The 20,771-nt window shown below is 38.7% G+C and overlaps 1 protein-coding gene across 4 annotated transcripts in view; it reads left to right on the forward strand.

Annotated features, from left to right (window-relative positions):
• Positions 1–20,771, forward strand: part of PRKN (parkin RBR E3 ubiquitin protein ligase) — a 1,621,201-nt gene that overhangs the window by 583,014 nt on the left and 1,017,416 nt on the right. For 2 of the 4 annotated variants that reach the window (XM_037817596.1, XM_037817593.1), the window contains exon 4: positions 15,593–15,711. In XM_037817596.1, the coding sequence (XP_037673524.1) occupies positions 15,593–15,711 (119 nt within the window). Of the gene's footprint in view, positions 1–15,589; positions 15,712–20,771 lie in introns of all 4 variants that reach the window. The other 2 variants (XM_037817594.1, XM_037817592.1) reach the window with 1 other exon arrangement.

The following is a 20,771-nucleotide window of genomic DNA, read 5'->3' on the forward strand; positions in this document are numbered from 1 at the left end:
TTTAGTTCTTTGTGTTTTTCTTTAGCTCTTTTAATGTATTTAGGACCATTTTTAAGAAGTTTTTCCTGGTATGTCCCTGGTCTGTTCCTCTGCATTGATGGTTTCTAATTTTTTATTCTGCTCCTTTGCATGGCCCATTGCATCCTGTTTCTTTCTCTTCTTTTGTTGAAACTTGGACATTTTGGTGTATTAATACATTGCCACTGGAGTTTAGGTTCTGAGGTGTCTGTCATATCCAGCTAGTGTTATGACAGAGATTACCTTTAATGCTCAGAGCTAATCAAAAAAAAAAAAAAAAAAAAGGGAAAGAAGGAAAAGAAGAAAACATCTTTTAAGTCTCTGCAGAGTTGCCTGTGTGAGTGCTCTCCTTCAGAGCCTAACCATACAGTGAGTTTAGAGAATAGCTTGAGGCCAAAGTGTAGGGTCCTGCCTGGTCCTTTCTGTACATGCATCTTTTCCTGGGCACATGGGCATGGCCTGAGAATTCCCCATTTATGTGGATCTGAAAGTCCCCCCTTCCCTAGGAGACAGTGTTTCTTTGCACTTTAAGTCCCACAGCCAGCAAACCTCTGCCTCAAGCAGCTGTGATTTGGCTATTGTCCTACCGCGTTCTTTAGGAGAGCTCTGTGAGCTACCGTCTACATGCAGGGCGAGTTCTGCATTAACAAGCCTGTGATGAGTGTCGTGGTTCAGTCCTTCACGTTGTCACCAGACAGTCTGGCATAGACAGACCTGCTCCCAGTACGCACATAGGGTTAGTCTATTCCCTCTGGAACTGGTACCGGAGACCTACACTGGGGCATGGGCCAGCTCTGTGCCAAACTGGTGAGGGACTAGAGAGGGGACAGCCAGGGGTCCAGGAGATCCTACCATTTATAAGTTGCCTTTTTCTTGATTCAGCACACTATCAGTGTACTCCTTTAACTATTTATAGAGAAAAATGATTTTGCCAGTTCTTGGTGATTGTTCAGAGCTTCTGTGGGGGGACAAGTTCTGGGACATCATACTCTGCTGTCTTGATCAGGGCGGGTCCGAAATTTCATTTTTCATACTAGGATAAAGATGTTACAGCAAGTTCTTCCTACTTAATTTTGCTTAGGTATTTCTAATATACAGGGTTAATTTAGCAAATGGAGATTTTTTATATAATTTGTGGCTATAATTTTGCAGATGCAATTTGAGGGCTTTTGGATGGAACAAAATAATGATCATGAAGTTAACAGCTGTTAAAACGTGTAGTGGGAGGAGCCTGTGCCAGTGTGGACGAGGTGGTCCAGAAGTGGACACGCTGTGAGAAATAAAAGAGCCCCAAGGCTGAAAATTTGAGGATAATATTAAGAATTCAGCAAATACTATTTTGCTCGTTGAAAGCGTATCTATTGAATTCCTCCTATGTACCAGTAAGTAGGCGAGATCCTGTTGATTTCCTAATTGCTGGCCAAGTTCTGGGATAGAAAGATGAAACAGGCAGGGTCCTCTTCCTCGGAAAACTATGACTGCGAGGAAACAAGCGTATTCAGTCACTACAGTCATAAACCAAATGAACCAACAGTGAGGGGTTGTCCAGGAGGGGCCATCAGCTCTGCCTGCGGGGATGGAGAGCAGGACGGGAGAATTCTCAAGGAAGTAGTGCTTGGCATTTGATCCAGACCTGGATTGGCAAGTGGGGCTTTGTGATGGAGCAGTTTGGTCCCAGGCTAAAGCCAAGTGTGGAGGCAGGAAGATGCATGCCGTGGAAATTCCTGGTCTAATTTCATTACTGTATAGGATGAATGAGCATGAGCTGGCAGTCGTCTTTCAGTCTGGAGAGGTTGGCTGGGAGGAAATCAGGAAGGACCATGATAAAGAATTTCAGCTATGAAAGGTGATTTTTGTAATTATTTTTAGCTTCTGAATAACATTACGTATTTTAGGAATGTCATTTTTTATAATGGTGAGTAATTGAAAATATTTCTCTAGGAAAATGATGGATAACTATTTTTCAGTGGGATGTGAAATGTACATGCGTCTTTTAAAAAGATAGAACAAATAGTTTAATAAAAGTATTTTGCCCAAGGGTCCATGAACCAATGAATGGATAAATAAAAAATGTAGTATATACATACAATGGAATATTATTCAGCCTAAATATTATTCAGTTCTGATACTTGTAACAACATGGATGAACCTTGAAGACATCATTTTGAGTGAAATTAAGTCAGGCACAAAAGAACAAATATTGTTCATCATATGGATTTGAAATAACTAGAATAAGCAAAGTCGTAGAGTCAGAAACCACAGTGTAGGTTATCGGAGGCTGGGTTGGGTTTGGGGAATGGAGATTTAAGACTTAAATTACACAGAGTTTCTATTTGGGTTGATGGAAAAGTTTTGGTAATGGACGGTGATGATGGTAACACCCCATTGTGAATGTAATTTCCACCCTAAATTATATATCTGAATGGTTTTAAAGGGGGGGAGGAGTTTAGATTGTGTATATATTAATAGAATAAAAATTTAAAACAACATAAGACTAGAACACAGTGGCTCCTAATGTAAACCATGGATTATAGTTACTAATAGAATTATAAAAATATTCTTTTGTGGATTGTAGTATATGTGCCACATTTTTGCATGTTGTTAATAATAGGGTGGTATATGGGAACTCTGAATTTTATGCATGATTTTTCTGTAAACCTACAAATTCTCTGATTAAAAAGAAAGTCTGTTGCCTGGCACTCCTTTGGACTTTGACCCGGGGATGCAGGTGGTGGGGGGTGGGTGTCGTATGTGCTCATCCTTTGGTGAATGCTTTTAAAACGCTGCTGTGGGCAAGCAATAGCCAGTACTTTTTTTTTTTTTTAAGTAGGTGGTACAGTCTGTTTTTAGAAGATAATTCCAGTAGCACTTGGAAGTTTCCTTGCTGGGGAAGAGAGGAAATTAAAATCAAGGAGAGTTCCTGGGAGACTCTGGAGACCCAGGGAGGGTGGGAGATGGGGCCTGAGCCAGGACAGGGACCGTGAAAGGATGTGAGAGCCACTTCTGAGGTGGCAGGAAGGAGAGTCAGTGAGGGGTGGGGTGGGGCTGCTGAGAGGAAGCAGAAAGTGTCCCTGAGGGTTCCAGATTGGTTCTCTAGGGGAACCATGATGCTTCTAATCAGGCCAGATAACACCTAGGATAACCACGGTTGAAAAGTTCCAGATAATGGAGCTGACTCGTGTGCATAGAGTTGGAAGTCACAGAACCTTGGATGTTTGGATTATCTCCACCTTGAAACTTCCTTTCCCCTAATTAATGTGTCTTTTTGTTTTGTTTCACCTGTCACCTTTTGAAGGTCTTTCTAAGACTTTTTCAGTGTAATGGATGTGTGTTGTGATACCTAAGACATGAAGCAAGCTCTAATTAGAGATACTAGAAGATTCTAATTCCCTGGGTTTTTAGATTCACTGCCTAACACCACTGAGCAAATCCTTTAGAATCTGGGGAAAGGCCTCCCCTGGGTCCTCCTAAGTTCCCGCAATGTGGCCACGCTGGCCCCAGGGATTCCACGTGGTGAGGGATGCACCAGGATGCAACGCAGATCATGGGAATGTGACATTAGATCACCCCAGAAATGGAGACTTAAGGAAGTTTCAAAGTCAAAGTCTCCTTATTAAAAATATGTATTCCTATTCCTATTCTTTAGATTTATTTTCCATTATTCTAAGAGTACTAGGAGGCTTCTCTGTTGAGTATGCTTTTGTGAAATACCCTTAAAGATTTATATGAATTGACATTGGTGTTAGTCTTGGATTTTAAAGCTGTTGAGGTGAGAATTGTTTTGATTATGTTTTACGATTTTCTCACATATTACTAGAGTGTCAAGCACTCAGTGAGATTTCCATTAATGTTTGTTGCTAATGTTATTGGTGGATGGATTCTTGATAGGTTTCTAAATATTCTTGTTTCCTTATGACCACCACTCCCTTCCTTCCACTATTCTCTGCTTTCCTCAACCAACTCAGTTCTTTAGATAGATAAGATTTAAGTAAATTGTCCAAGGTATTGAAAATTTGTTTCTTCATTTTCCCCCTGTTGCTAATAAATAATTCTTTTTCTATTCTAAGTTTCTCACATCACAACTCAAAATTTAGTTTTCCTCCTGTATAGGTGGTGAGGAATGTTGCTGGCCTGTGACTGCAGCATCTTAAAGATCAGCTTCTCTTTTTTCTCTAGGTGGAGGCGATGCCAGAAGGTAAACTGCAGCACAGTCCACGTGACCCTCCTGTACTTTTACAACATTGAGTTAAAGTGACTTTGCTTGATTGACCCTGTTCCTCCATTATTTGATCAATCAATGGGTGTTAGTATCTACCGTGAACGACGTTCTTCTAGGTTGAGGCTGGGAGCGGGGAATAGAATCGAGACCACCAAATAAAATAAACCCTCTTGTTAGGGAGCTTAAAGTCTTTGGAGAGATATAATTTAAACATATGAAGCAATTTCTGAAGGTTGCAGGGATCTCCAAGTGGTGGGTATTTAGAACAGGAGAGGAGGGTGCTCAAACTGGGCCGTGATGCACAACTGGGGTGTAGACGGCTCCTGAGAGGTCTTGGAGTGGGCAGCTCATGAGGTGGAGTGGCTTCCATGGCCATACAGTACCTGTGAAAGGTGTTTCAGCCAGAGTGACTCCAATTTGTACTTTTAGAAGCATGTGAAATCCACAATATCATTAACTCTGCTTAAGAGAAGATAGTAATTTTATCCCTCCCAGCATGATGACATCATAGTTCATTTTTAACTAATCACCTTGTGCCCAAAGAAAAATAATTCTTCCCATATTTTAAGAGGTAGTAAAGATTTGGTGAATCACAGTTACTTCCAAAGGTTTTTTTTTTTTTAAATCATTACTGGGAAAGATCAGGTTTATTAACATTATATGTTCTTTTCTTATCATTTGGTCCAGGCAAAATAAGACACTTAAACAGCAGAATCTTTAAGAGGATTACTTCTTGCCACTATTAAGATTAGAAATACTATACTTAAATAAAATGTGTATATCAAACTAATTGTACCGGCTGTTGTATATTAAGTAAAATGAGGACCGTGGGAGTTTGGAGGGCCACACCTCGCTTGTGATGTTCTCTAATCGATGTCCTTCCTCTGAGTGTTCATTTGCTTAATAGTTTTTTCCAGTATTTAGAGCATTTAGAAAAGGAAGATTTCAAAATTATTTTTTAAATGGCTAGAAAAGTACCGTAGCTATAAAAATAAATAAGAAAATCCATTTATCCCAAGCTTATGCCGTGGATCCCCATTTCTTGGTGTAACATACAATTTTAGGATAAGAGCTAACGCTTAAAAATGAAATTTCATTTTCCTCATTGGTAATTGCTGTATCTGCACATTCTTGCTGAATGCCAGTGCTATAAAACATTAATGGAAATTTCCATGAAACCTTTAGCATTGATCGGATGAAGGAAATAGGGGTGTGTAAGGCTGGTGCTGGAGCTGTTTAGTGGTCGCTGGCCATGCTCCATAATTGCCAAGCATTGTTAAAATGCCACTTGTTAACAGCTGTAGGATCATTCCCCTACAGTATTTAGTAAAAACCACCATCCAAGTCAAGGTTATTATCATGTGGTAGAGGGGAAAGAGTGTGCTTTGTAACAAGAAAAACACATAATCAAATCTCTGTTCTGCCACTCCACCTCATTGAACTTTCCTTTATTTATTTATAAAATAAAGACCACCAGCCTATCTTTCAAGGAAGACAAAGCACTTATTTAAGCAAATCTGGAATTAAAATGAAATTTTGGAATCCATTTTGAATCTTCTTCAGGGCCATTTTATAACCACTCAATACAAAACAGTGTTTTTATTTTGGAAGTGTTTTTATTTTTCTAGTGCCTTAGCCAGCTTGAAAATTGTATCCACTAGACTTGATCTAAATAAAATGGTTTACTATTTCCATTCCTAATTTTTCTATAATTCTCCTGTAACTCTTGCATAATAATGAAGTGGTTCATGAAAAGATATGTGATTCAAATAAATTTCAATTCAATTTAATAACTTGAATAGTTTGTACACTATGATACTATGAAAATTTAATTGTAAGGATTTGATTGGGTTTGAAAAAAAAATTAATTGTGGAAACATATATACAATATAAACTTCTCCCATGTCAGCCACTGCCAAGCTCACCTTTCAGAGACTGATCACATCCACAGTGTTGCAGTGCCCTTGTCACCTTCCATTACTAAGGTTTTCCCATCTCCCCAGGCAGAAACACGACCCTCATTTTGCACTAACTCCCCATTCCTCCTGCCCCACCCCATCCCTGAAAACCTGTTCTCTAGTCTCCATTTCTATGACCTTGCAAATTCTCCAATATTTTTTCTTTGTAGTTACCATGAGGGTTAAATTTAACATCCTGAATCTGTAATAATTGTGTTTGATAGTGATTTAATTTCAATAACATAAAGAAACCATATTTCTATACCCCTTGATCCTCTTACCTCAATGTGGAATTGTCACACATTAAATGTTTGTACATTATGTGTCCAAAACCATTGAATTATCAGATATTTTATGCATTTGCCTTTTAGATTCCATAGGAAGTGAAAAGTGCAGTTATAAACCAAAAATACAATAGTGTTGGCATTTGTATTTACCCCAGTTGTTTCTTTACCAGAGCTCTCATTTCTCCACTTTGGTTTGATCTATTGTTGTTGTTTTTTAATCATATAATCTTTTTTCATTGTGGAATATAACATATATGAATAGAAGTGATAGCTTTCCAAGTGCAATTCAACAAGTAGTTAGAGAGCAAACTTCAAAGAATATTATGAGCTACAGTTCCACAGTTTCAGTTATTTCCTTATTCTGAAATATAACATATATACAGAAAGGTAATATCTTTCAAAGTATGATTTAACAAGTAATTATATAGGACAGTTCCAAAAATGTTATGAGTTGCAGTACCACAATTTCAGTTATTTCCTTATTGTGAAATATAACATAAATACAAAAAGACGGTAACTTTCAAATTACAATTTTGCAGTAGCTACAGAATAAATTTCAAAAGATGCTATGGGTTACAGTTCCACCATTTCAATTCTATCATTGATTATCCTTTCCTTTCAACCTGTAAAATTATTTTTAGCACTCTTGTAGGGCTGGTCAACTGAGGACAAACTCCCTCAGCTTTTGTTTACCTGGGATTGTCTTAATCTTTCCCTCACTTCTGAAAGACAGATGTGTTGGAATGCAGACTTCCTTGGTTGACAGTTATTTGCTTTCAGAACTTTAGATATGTCATCCCACCTTGACTCCATGGTTTCTGATGAGAGATTGACACTTAATTTTATGGAGACTCCCTTGTAGGTGACACATTGCTTCTCTCTTGTGGCTTTTAGAATTCTCTCTTTATCTTTGTCATTTAACAGCTTGATTATAATATTTTGTGGTATGGATCTACTTGAGTTTATCCTGTTGAGCATATTGGATGTTTACATTCATATCCTTGGTTAAATTTGTGAAGTTTTCAGTCATTATTTCTTTAAATATTCTCTCTGCTTCTTTCTTTCTTTTTTCTGTTTCTGGAATCCCTATATTGCATATATTGGTAAGCCGGATGGCGTCCCACAAGTTCCTCAGGCTCTGTTAACTTCTCTTCATTCTTTGTTCCTTCTACTCCTCAGACTGAATGATTTCAGTGGCCTTATCTTCAAATTCACTGATCCTTTTTCTGCCAGTTCCAATCTGCTATTGAAACCTTTCTAGGGAATTTTTAATATCATATACTGTGATCTTTAACTCTGGTTCCTTTTCATAATTTCCATCTCTCTATCAATATTCTTTGTGCTCATCTCTCATTTTCCTGAGTTCCTTTAGTTCTTTGTCCATGTTTTCCTTTAGCTCTTTGAACATAGTTAGGACCATTTCTACTTGGGAGTTTTTAAAAGTCTTTGTCTTGACTGTCCCAGGTCTGGTCCTTCTCAGTGATGATATCTGAGACTTCTTTGTTCCCTGTTTCTTTGTATGCTTTGTGATCTTTCATTGAAATATGGGCATTTTGATATTTTGATGTATTATTGCTGGAATTTATACTCTGAGGCATCTGTTCCTTAAGCTTGTATCCAGCTAGTGTTAAGACAGAAGTTTCCATGAATGCCAGAAACTAACAACAATAATAAAAAAAAGTAAGGAAAAAAGAAACCACCTTACCCAGTTTTTGCACACTGACCTGTGGGAGTGCTGTCAGTGAGTTTGGAAACTAGCTGGAGGCCAAAGTTTAGGGGCCTCCCTGATCCTTTCTGCCCATGTATCTTGTCTTGGGCATGCATGTGTGAACCTAGAGATTGCCCCTTTTACCAGGATTTGAATGTCTCCTGTTTCCTAGAAAACAATTTCCTCACAGTCCTGCCATCTTGATTTTGGCAGTTCTATCTTAAGGCACTTTTTTAAAATGAATTATTTAAGAATCGTGCCTCAGCTATTCCTAAAATTTTCAAGTTAGGTGTGAGATAATAAGACCCTGTAAGAATCAACATTTATAAAAACAGGGAAGTGGCCACCTGAGGAAAACAGGAGGCGTAAATGGTTCTAGCTAGCAGAGTACCTCAGAGTAAATTGAGTTCTGAATTTTCTGGCAGCAAATAGTATTATCTAACTTGTACTGAGCATTCATTGTATATCAGGCACTGTGCTAAGTGCTTTGACTAGGTAAGGTACTATTATTATCTCCATTTTGCACATGAAAAAATAAACACTGAGAGTTCAAGTCATTTGCAGAAGGTCACAAGGTAAAGCTTAGTTTGACCTAGATATTATCTCTCCAAAGAGGTCCTGCCTTTTTAAGCCAAAATGGACATGTGTTGGGCTATATAGATTTTATTCTGAGGAAATCAAACATAGTCATCCAAAGCAGCAATGATTTTTTTCCATCTAAATTTGAATTTTGGACATTGCTCAAATTTTTTTGAAGTCTTTACATTTAATAACTGTGCTTCTTAGAGTATTTCTACTTGGTAAATTTTTCAGATTTCAATTTCTATCCCCTTAAAATTCAGTTATACCAAGTCCCACATAAAATTTTTAAAATTATTTTCTTTCTTTTTCTTTGGCTTTGCTTTAATCCATTATAATTTGCCTTTTTTTTTTTTTTTTTGATGTTAAGATAATATCAGTGTTATTGGTTTCAAATATACCACTCTAACATTTGGAAGAATGTGTGAAGTTACTCCAGAAAATTTGGCTGGTGGAATGAGGTTCTAAATATTTGTTAAACATGTCTGCATTCTATCTTATATTAATTTTTGCCTTCACCTCACTATACCTGCTACAACTTTCCCATCATTTAAAATATGGGAATATTTATTGACCCCCAAAATATTTAATGAATATTTATTAAGTATGAAGAACTGCTCCAGCTATTTGGAGCACATAAAATAGGGTGCAGTTTTACATACAGGGAAGTTGTATAATAAAATAGATGGGATAAGTATATAATGAATATGAGACAGAAGGTGCTAAGGGCCAGTGGAGTACATGGGAGGTGGCACGAGCTTTCAGAAAAGAAGGCAAGTGGGTATCCGCTTAGAAAGAGCGATACCATCATATGACTGACAGGACAACAGTCACCTCACAGGGCTGTGAGGTGAGTAGGATGTTAGGATGGTCAAGTTAATCAGTATTTGGGAATGACCTTTCCCACACAGTTCTAACTAATGGCTACCTAGAAGGAGATTTCTAGTGAAATATCGAAGGCTCTTGCCCAATTCAGCAAAATATTTTTTGTTCAGTAATTTAATCAGGTTAGAGTGGATGTGATCCTCGTATTTCTAAAGCCCCAAAGTGAGGTATCTTTCAGAAGAGATGATTCAGGGACACATTAAATGGATTTCATATGGACATTGCTTTTGACTATTTCTGTAGGCTCTGTTTAGACTAGAAGTAATGAAGAGTGCAAGTCACTCTGGGAAAATTTGTTCTCCCTGTATACAGTATATAAAGATGAGCCTCCTGGCCTTTGGAGATAGTGCCAATTGGAGATAATCCCAATTTTGTTCATTTGTCCTATCTTATTTTACACTTGTCTCATGAGCTATACATTCCAGCAAATGTGGTCAAGTATAGGCTGAATGCTCACCACCCAGAAATACAACAGTTAGAATTCCTGCAACGTTGGAAGAAAATTCTCCCTGCTCCTAAAGCTGTCTCTGCCCAAGTCTCTGTCACAGGTTCGGGATAAACCTAAAAGAAGTTATGGCCATGGGTTGCTTCCCTGCAGGATTCACAGGGGTCAAACAGGACAGAGGCTACTCCCCAAAGTGACTAGAGGAAGGGGTGAGCTGAGGAAATAGGACAGGATGGAGCCGATAAGTGGAGCTACTGGGGTAGACAGCAATAGGGTATCCTTGGTATTCAAGAGACAAGGACAAGGCCACAGTCAGGAAGGAGACAAGAGAGCAGGAGCTGAAAATACCAACAATTGGTTGAGAAGCAGAATGCAAGGCTGGTTGAAGTGGAAGGAGTTAGATGAAGGCTATGAGGGATGCTTTATGTCAGGCTTCTGTGGTGTTCAGGCGAGTTGACTGTTTTGATGTGACAAGACAAAACTGGGTATTTTCCTACTCTTGGATTTAATTTTTCATGGATATATCTTACCTTATGGGGAAGCCAAGGGATGAATTTTTAAAGAGAGTGTCAGTCAAATGGGACCTTGGAACAAGTGGGTCAGATTTCAAGGTGGTGATGCAGTGGGGACGTGGTGGGGGGCGATCAACAGCTGTTGAGGTGCAGATCTAGAGTTGTCCCTCTTGGTGTGGGAAACAGGTGCAGGTTGGAGGAAGAAATGGGAGACAGCCCTGCTCTGCCGCTAACACTACAAAGTACCAAAGCATCTCACCCGTCTCCAGCCTGCCTTGCTGTGCTTCAAGTTTTAAACCTTCCTCTTGCCCCTTCTCTCCAGCCAGCATTGTTTTTCTGTTGGGATATTATACTTTTTATTGTGACAGGAGGGAGAAAGGGGGCCGGATATGTAAGTGCTGTGTATACTTTACTTCTGCATTGTCCAGTTCAGTAGCTGTTACCCACGTGCGGCTATTTAAATTTAAACTACTTGAAAGTAAAGGGAAAAAAAATGCAGTTCCTCAGTCATTATAATCCTGTTTTGAATGCTCAATAGCTACATGTAGTTAGTGACACCATATTGGAGGGAGCATGTGTAGAACATTTCCACTGCCACAGAAAGTTATGTTGGACAGCACTCTAATATGTTTATGGGAGGCAAATACCATTTAAATCACTCATGTCCCTGCTGTTTTGCTGTTTTATAAAATATTAATACTTAAAAAAATTGTTCTTCTAGGTATAAAAATGTTAAATCTCCCTCCTTCCCCATTAGAAAACAAATTATCAAAGCAGTTAAACTCTTGATTCTCTGTGACAATCAATGATGGAAACATCTGAGGTCAATGAAACATTTTCATCAGAATTAGAATGACTTTACTTAAGAGTCCATCTGTATTATTAAAAAAACAAAGAAAACTGTCTTCAGACCATAAGCTCATTATGTAAAACACGTAAAAGAAAAATGGAAACTGTGCAGACTATGCAGATTTCTTGGAGAAAAATCCCCAGCAAATAATATATGTTCTTTTTCAAATAGTGGCTGTACTTGATATTTTATCAAGTAAAGATATTACAAGATATTCTATCTTGATATTTACTTGCTTGATAGCTATTAATGCTTTGGGGGGAATTTTTTGGCCCAAGAAAAGAGAATAAGAGAAAAGAACAGACTTGACTGAGGATTATACTAACCTGGTAAAAGGAGTGACAAGTTAAAGATGACTAAAATTTTAATACCAAGGAATCACAGACGCCCTGTGGATTCTTTCAGCGGACACAGGGGCTCACGCTGCAGAACGGCCTCAACATGCAACCATCTGGGAAACAGTGAGCTTCTGAATGACATGAATAAGCTTTACTTTGTATGGTCATTACATTCATAAACCAACCCTCCTGGCACATGATTAAACAGCTAAATAAGGTTGTGAGGTTTGGGGTGGTGGGCAGAACTTAACTGTCAGTGGGTTGTTCTGGGCTAGGTGATATGAAGCTGGGTTTATAGATTTTACCAGTTTGACTAAGGATAGATCAGTCCTTACAGGGTAGGTTGAAACCTTTCTCTACATTTTTTTTTTCCAAAATTTTTTTCTGAAAAATATTATTTCACGAAATGGTCCATAAAGCAAAGGGTTATGTGGTAGATGAAGTTTGGGGGTGTCATGTTCCATACCAGCTCTGTCCCAGAACCACGGAAACCCTGTAAGTTCTGCAGCCAGAGCTCCAGATGAACATGGCTTAGCTTAGTGTCACCTAACATGGTGCCAAAGGAACCGCATTATTTTGGTCTGGCGCCTTCTAACAGCTTGCAAACTGCTGTTGTGTTCTGTAAAGCACACTTAAAATGTACTTAATTCGTCTATGGATAGCATGAATGAAATTACCAAACCACTGAAAAAGCTGCATGGTTTTATATGAAAAAGTCCTTATTTATAGGATATTCATGTTGAAGGGTTTAGGGGTGCAGTTGTTTGATATCTGCAACTTAATTACAAATGATTCAACCTATATATGTGTGTGTGTGTGTGTGTGTGTGTGTGTGTGTGGCTATCTGTACGTATACTATCTGTGCATATGGAGAGAGAGTACGCTCAAATGTGGCACAATGTTTACAACCGGTGAATACAGTCATGGGTACCATTTATATGATTTTTGAAATATTTCTCTAGGTTGGAAAACCTATTAGATTAAAAAGCAGGAAATTTATAAATACAAACTGTTTTGATTATTTTGAGCAGTGAGGGGGTTGCCATATGAGGAGTCAATTAGCAGAGAAAAAAGATTTTAAGATTAAAAATGAAAAGTGAAAGGGGGTGATTCATGTGGCTGTTTACCCAGAAAACATTTCCCAAGTCATTCAGGAATCGGCCTGCCATTCCCTTGGGTGTGACGACTCCATATTCAACAGTCCAGACCTCGGACCTCAGTGAGACGAATGGGGACGTTGCCCAGAAGCACATCAGGGTGTTGCTATCTTCTTAGTCCTGCCCAGTGAACTCCAGACCTCAGCATGACGGAAAGCTTGCCAACCTTATAAATAGTTGTTATGTAGCCACATAGTCAGGGCTGTCATCCAGAAAATGGGATCTTTGCCTCAAAGACTCTTGAGACCTCGCTGAAGCCCAGGCTGCTTGATTGAGTGGAGCCAAGAGCTTGAAATTGCTGTGGCCGGGACAGGCCTGACCTTGGTCTTCCTTAGACGGGCCATTAACCCCCAACTTGTGGCTGGCTCTGGAAGCAGCATGTGATAGACTGCGTGTCATCTTGCACACTTCTGGGGCACGTACATTGGCGTGCAGTATTTTCTGAACCGCTTCTCAAGGACTTCAGTGGAGGTCACGACACGTGGGAGTGGAAGGATTTCCCAGCCCTCAGAGTCTATCTTGATAAGTCATTAGTGCTAACGATATTGCAAACATTGCTGCTGCCCTAAGGGAGAGAGGAGAGTCACTGAGTTTCCTGCAACTTCTGAAATGCTTCTCTTAAAATTGTAAAACTCTTACTGGTTTGCTCTTTCAACAATGCAAGTATCTTTGCAACTCTGACTTCCGTTGGAAAGCTTTCCCTTTACCCCTTCCTTTTTCTTCTCCTTCATTTTTATTGTTTAACCTTTGCAGTAGGTTATAAAAACTGTGAAATTGGATTTGCTGATAAAGGTTTTAACAGTAATGATGCCTACCTCCTTCACCAAGCTCCTCTTAGTACACATTAAAATTGTTACAGTTCTTGTGATCTTCTGATATTCTGTCCATTGTTATGATATAAATATTTCTATAACGTTAATACAGGTTCATTCTATTGCATTTATGTTATACATAAAACCTTAAGAATGTATTTTATGTAATTATTGTATTTGCTAATAACAATATATTTATATTAGTAAATATGGCTAAATAAATGATGATTATGATGATTAAATCTGTGTACGGGGCGGCTCTCTTTATACAGTGGTAAAACAGGTGAAATTGCTTAAGATTTACAGTCTCTTTTTGTGCTGCAACATGAATGAACCTTGAAAACATTGTACTGCATGAAGTAACCAAGACACATAAGGAAATATGCTGTATTTTATCACTCTAGATATAGCAAATTCCCAGAGAAAGGAAGCAGATTAGAAGTTATGGGGGGAGAGGTGATGGGAGAGATTTTGCTGGGTGGTTGTAATAGAGTGATTTTCATTAAAATTTAATAATTAAAAAAAAAAGAACCCACAAACTTTTTCAGACCAATTATGGTAGAACAACATGATATGGAGTTGGGTTGCTTGAGGGGGAGTGTTGGTGCTGGGAAGGCTGGAGGGGTGCAGAGTTATAGCATTTGGTATCACAACAGGATACAGATGAAGGCCAAAATCTGCATAAATAGTAAGTTTCACTTAATTCCATGCCAGTCTTTGTCCATAGCCTATGCCTAAATAATGTCAACCAAAAAAAATTCTTTTTATTTTTTCATTATTTTATACTGTTTTCAGCAGACCATATGCATTTGAAAAGCTGAAGATTTTCACTCATAGTGATCAAAACATTTAATATTTGTTATTTCTAGAAGCTTCTGAGTATAACAGTAAAAATTTAAACAAACTTTTATGCCTGACCTTTTGTGTTATCCCCATTCAGCAAAAGTGAGAGGTAAGAATTAAAACAGCTATTCAATAATTTTAGAAATTTAGAAAGGGGTTTGTTTTATTGGTAAGTGCTTCCAAATAAAGTTAGTTCTAGGCATACATGGAAGTGTGAAACCATTTAGGAATTTTTTTTCCTAATTTTATAGATCAATACTATCCCCATATTGTGTCATTTGAGATCAAAGATCAGAGATGTTTAATTATTCAATTTTCTGGTCCCAGTTTTACCCTTGCAATAGTATTCTTTGAATGGCATTTGTCTAGTTAGAGAGAAAGCTGATGAACCACGGAACCCCTATTTCTACACATGGTCACTGGCTCTGCTGTGTTTCTCAAGGATCTTGTTTTACTCCATGAATAGGCCTGTTTTAGCTGGGAACTTAGCTTTCTGTGATCGAATCACTTATAACACAATTCTGGTTTGTCCCAATAAATGAGATCTTAAGAGGAAAAATCTGGAGTCTTCCAAACTGTGTACAGAAGCAAAAAAGGAGAATTCAGGAGCAATGGTCTTTAAATGGCCAATAGTCTCTAAATTTCCTGTCTTCTTTTAGAGCTTCAGCAGCAGAGAGTTCATTTAATTCCCCTCTGTTACAAATACACTCGGCCAGCTTATCTTGGCAGCACATGGCTTACTTTGCTGAGTAAGTCACAGGGCTGTTGGCAAGAAGAAGAAATGATTCTGTCTTTTGAGCACAACACTAGATTTTCTAAATTAAATTGTTGGATACTCACTGGAATATTTATCCCACTGTTTCAAAATGTACTTGAAGAGTTAGTTTCAAAATTTGCCTGTACCACAATCTTTAAAGAGTTTCTTGTCTGAATTTGGATTCAGCATTAATTAGGTGCGTCCTCTGCTCTTTTTCCCAGCAGGTAGACCAACCTACAACAGCTTTTATGTGTATTGCAAAGGCCCCTGTCAAGGAGTTCAGCCAGGAAAACTCAGGGTACGATGTAGCACCTGCAAGCAAGCAACACTCACCTTGGCCCAGGTAAGGGAACGCAGCCAGAGACTGCCGAGAAAGATGGATGCGTCTCTCTGGAGTTGCCTTTTGCTGTTTCTAATCATTTATCACACAGCATTGGTCAAAAATACCCTTCTATGTGATGATAAGAATCAAGGATATCTGAAGTTTCATACATATATATAAACAGCTTTGCCTTCTTTATATTTTTCTACTCCATAAATGTTTAGGTAGTACAGGATCATTCCCCCATCTCTTTAATCTAAGTGTATCGAAAAGAATTATAGAGGCTGCTTTTATAACAAAAAATGGTTGTTTTTGATGGGAGTGTTTATTAGAGGAGGCCATGAAGAGCCTTCTGGGATACTGGGAATGATCTGTGTGGGAGTTACATGGTTGTATACCTATTTTTAAATCCACTGGACTGGTCACTTAAGGTTGGTATTTTTAGGGTTGCTAAATGTAAGTTGTACTTCAGTAAAAAAGTGAAAACTGTGGACCACAAACAACGTGCATATAAAACATGGGTCAGCCAACCACAGCCCCACAGGCCAAGTGTGGTGGCCTGCTTCCTGCTTCCTGTTTTTTTATGATCTGTGACCTAAGAATGTTACCTGATTGATTTGAAAAAAAAAAATGAAAAGAGGAATAATACGGCATGAGCCACATAAATTATATGAATTTTTATATGAATTTTAAATTCCATCATTCATAGAGTTTTATCAGGTCAGAGCCACACCAAGTGTTGTCTATGACAGCATTTGGGCTCGAAGGGCAGAGCTGAGTAGTGAGACACAGACTGATGGCAAACCCTAGAATAGTTACTCTCTGTCCCTTCAGAGAAGAAGTTTGCCGACCCTTGATATGAAACAGAGACAATCTGTTTATGGTTTCTACGTGATGGTTGGGTAGGGTTTGTCCAGATCCCACGAGGGCGAGTGTGTGAGTGGGCGTGAGGAGGGCGTCCCGGCCGGGGCAGAGCTGGGAGCACAGCCAGGGAGGCAGTGGGGATGTGGTACTTCGGGGGAGTCAGTGCCTGATACAAGGAGAAATACTCCCCTCACCAGGGAGGAACCACAGAGCTGGGCTAGAACATTTAGATTTTATTTTGCAGATGTCGGGAGCCAAGGTGAACATCTTTAAAAACAGTGATATGCAAAATGATGTTTTAGCACTATTAGTGCTGTAACAGTTTGTCACTGGGATTGAAGTTGGTGATGGAAGGCAAATTGGCTAATTTAGAAATGATTCACCTGGTTCCCAGGTGAGGTGCTGTGGGCCTGGATTTGGGAGGGGGCCTGTAGAACACAAGAGCTTTACGGATACACCGAGCAAAGACAAAATCAAGGATTCATGCCTTGAGATTGGGGAAAATAGTGGAATTATTGATATTGAAAATGTCATTTAATGTTTTGGCTATGACACAGCATTTCAGCTATATAGGGAAGTCTACTTTCAGAGACAAATCAACGAAAGATGCCAAGATTTGTCCTGAACAACTGGGTTGGACCCTTTTTGGGATGTCATTGAGCAGTGGTTCCATCTGGCAGACATGCTGTCCAAGAGTCCCACAGAAGTTTTTCTTCCACCCACTTCTCTCCTCTGCCACTAGCCTTTTCCAATGGAAAAAGCAGCTTCTTCAGTTCTTCTGATCAGATACTTCATGGTGGATGTGCCTTATTTACACTAACTTTCTGGTGGTGTTAAAAAAACTACAATAAATTGTTATTCAACTCCAAACCAAATTCTTTTGCATGATCCCATTTAATTATTTCATGACAACACTCCTCAGATAAGTACCATTAGAATTGCTGTTTTAAGTTTGAGAAAGATGAGGCATCAAGAAATTAAGAAATTTACCCAAGAAAACGAGAGCTTATAAATGGTGGACTTGAAAATGATGTATTTGAACCCAGTGTGTTTGATATAAACATTTAAAGCCTACAGGCTCCCACGTCACACATCATCATTGTGGTTACAGTGAAGGTCCACAGTGGCCAGGCAGGGATAAAACAACAGGTCCCATGTGAGGAGCAGGGAGCGGTGAGGACTGGGGATGGGAGAGGCCACGGCCCATGGAGAGGAGCAGCCGCTGCTTCTCAGCTCCTGCCCCTTGTTGGCAAGTTGGTGAATTGGAGGCTCAATGTGGCCAGAGCTTTTTCTTTTTCTTCCTTTTTCCATTAAGAGAAACCCTACATTTGGAATTTTATGTGAAATTTCTCACTTAAAAATATGCCCAGTGGAAGATAAAATAGAAAACAAGCAAAACAACAGCAGCAACTTGCAGTATCTATCTAAATGTAACCAACCAAAGTAGAGTGATGTAGGAATAAAATACTACATTAATATTAGGTGTTTAGCGGGGCTTAGCATGAAGTAAGCACTCAATAAAAGTAAGGTATCATTGAGAGGTAGCCTAATGGGAGCCAGGCTGCCCTAACCCTGACTTCATTACTTACTACCTTAGTCAACTTTGAAACAGGTAAAATGGGATAATATATCTATTTCTTACATTGTGAAGTTGCTATGAAGAGTATTTGAGTTAATCTATGAAGGTGTTTAAAACAGTACCTGGGACATTAACACTTAGAAATGCCAAGCTGTTTATTACCATCATTATCATTTTTGTGATCATCACCATCACATCATCATTTCTCACCTAGATGCATATACCACCCTATGAGATCAATCCAGGCGTCAGCCACCTCCTTTCAGAGAAGTTAAACCACCCTTTCCCCTGTGTAGTCGCCACAAGGCTGCCACTATTTCCATCGCGAAGTGCAGCTCTGCAATGTGGCAATGCCCCCGGCTCAGCTTGACCAGGTGCTTCACAGACCCAGCGTCTCCCCGAGCCCCATCTCAGGTGCCCTCTCTCATGGTGTCCCCGGACTTTGTCAGTTCCCACAATGGCCCCATTTTTGGTATCTTAAATTCAAATTTTTATTGTTCCATCCTTGTGTTTGTTCTATATATCCGACCCTTCTCCCAACAGACCAAAACTTCAACTTCATTATTACAGATACCAACTTTCTTCTACATTCTCTGCAGTTGTCAATCTACTTGTCTATATTCCAGATTGTATTATATTCCAGATTATATTCTATAATCCATAAATCTCATAAGATCAGGTAACTTTAACTTGTCAGTTTGGGTCCCTGGTTTAATTTCAACACCTCACGTGATGCCTTGCACATTTTAGGACACACAGCTAATAACGGTGAGTGAATGAATCTGTTGTTGACTTTCACTCATTGTCTCAATAGATCCACAAACATTAAACATTTATCTGGCATTTTAGAATCATATTAGTCATAATAGTCATGATTTTTTTTTCTTTACAATGTATTGAATTCCTTCTTTACATGTATATTCTGGTACCTGCCGGTATTTCTCCCTGATTCGTATGACAGAATGGCAAAGTAGATATTATTAACCAACGTTTTTAGCAAAGAGACTCTGTGAGTTTATGTAATGGGTCCGGCGTCCCACAGTTAACAGATGTTGGAGCCAGGAGTGAAAAATCTCTGTAATTCTCCAAAGCCCGGGCTTTTCCCAGGATATAGTGCTTGCTTTACAAATCAGATGATCACTGTCCATTGTCTAACTACCTCCCTTGTACTTAAAGTGTCATTCAAAAATACTCTTGGAAAAAAATATGCCTAAAGATTTAGGGAAAATGGAATCAAAGTTGATGTAGAGATAATTTTTTAAACTTGATTTTTATTTAGTACCCCCATCAGATGTAGCATAACTGGCTAATAGCAGGTGAGAAGATCAGGCAATTTAATTTTTATTAATGACAGAAAAAATAAGTACACTCAGCAGTACTTAAAAAATAACATCTCTGTGGAGCAGTTGAGCAGTCCACACTGCTGTTCAGTCTACAAGACAGGGCCTGGCAGTGATGGAGCAGGCTCGGAAGTAAGCCAAGAAGAAATGATTTCTATGTAAAATACAGGCAGCTCTTAGGCTTCATTTCCAAAACTTTATAAAGAGCAATAACTTGCACATTTTTTCTCTGTTCAGAAAAAAGAAAAGATCTTAATCTTGTGTGAATGACTATTTGTAGTGGAGCAGTGTGTGATTTACCTGAATGTCTGCAAGGAACTTTTTATAATTAAGGGGAAATATGGGAACCTGCTTAGTTACCTGGGCTGTTTTTTGAAAAAAATTATTTTTCATTGTTTGCAGAAATCTGCAATGAGCTCCATACATTTCATGAGTAATATTTTTTTGTTGGGGATTTATTCATAATTCCAAAATTTTGTCAACAGTATTTAAATATTGCATGCTGTTCTAATAACCTGCCTCTCATATATGATGCTCTGAGTTTAAACTTCATTTCACATTTAATATGATATTCATAATCAGTTGGAAGGGAATGTGGGACAGACATGTCAGAGTGTCAAGGACGGGGAAACTGACGTCTGAATGTTTAGACCTGACCCACAGGGGTAGTTGAGAATCAATGCAGACACCAGGTTTTCTTGTCTCTGAATCCGAGTGTCCTTCTTTATTTCATGATGACCTTGATCAGGATTTTGACTAGACCACATGTCTTACAGAACTATGAATGCTTACTGGAAAATATTGAACAATGGCTGATTGGAAAAAAACTTGGCAGGCATTCCATTTTCAATCACTTTCTCAAAGATTGTTCATTTTGCCTCATGCAGAAATGAGATGTGTTTGAACTCAGAAGGCAGGATGCTTTGTGTGTGCTGCATGTTTCTGATTGTGTTCTTGAACAATAAAACGGATAATTTAAAATAACCTGCATATCTGTTTCCCTCCTTATGGTGGAAAATGATAGATGATTAGGTCATGTCCTTCCTTTTCTTTTATTCTGAAAGGTGTGCAGGAAAAGTTAGGTTTTCAAAGATATGTAGGATCATGTTTTTAGAAATAACTAGAAATTAAAGCAGGAATTCACATTGGACAAAAGAAATGACACTGAGAGTTTTAAAGATGCTTGTTCCCCTGCCTTCCCCTTGTATCCTGCCAGACTCAAGGTTACAGTGTCAGTTGGGCCGTCCTTTCCATGGTCTGTCCTGCTGTTAAATTATGTGTGTGACATGAAGAAATGA

Source organism: Choloepus didactylus, chromosome 24 (assembly GCF_015220235.1).
Source record: "Choloepus didactylus isolate mChoDid1 chromosome 24, mChoDid1.pri, whole genome shotgun sequence".
NCBI lineage: Eukaryota > Metazoa > Chordata > Mammalia > Pilosa > Megalonychidae > Choloepus > Choloepus didactylus.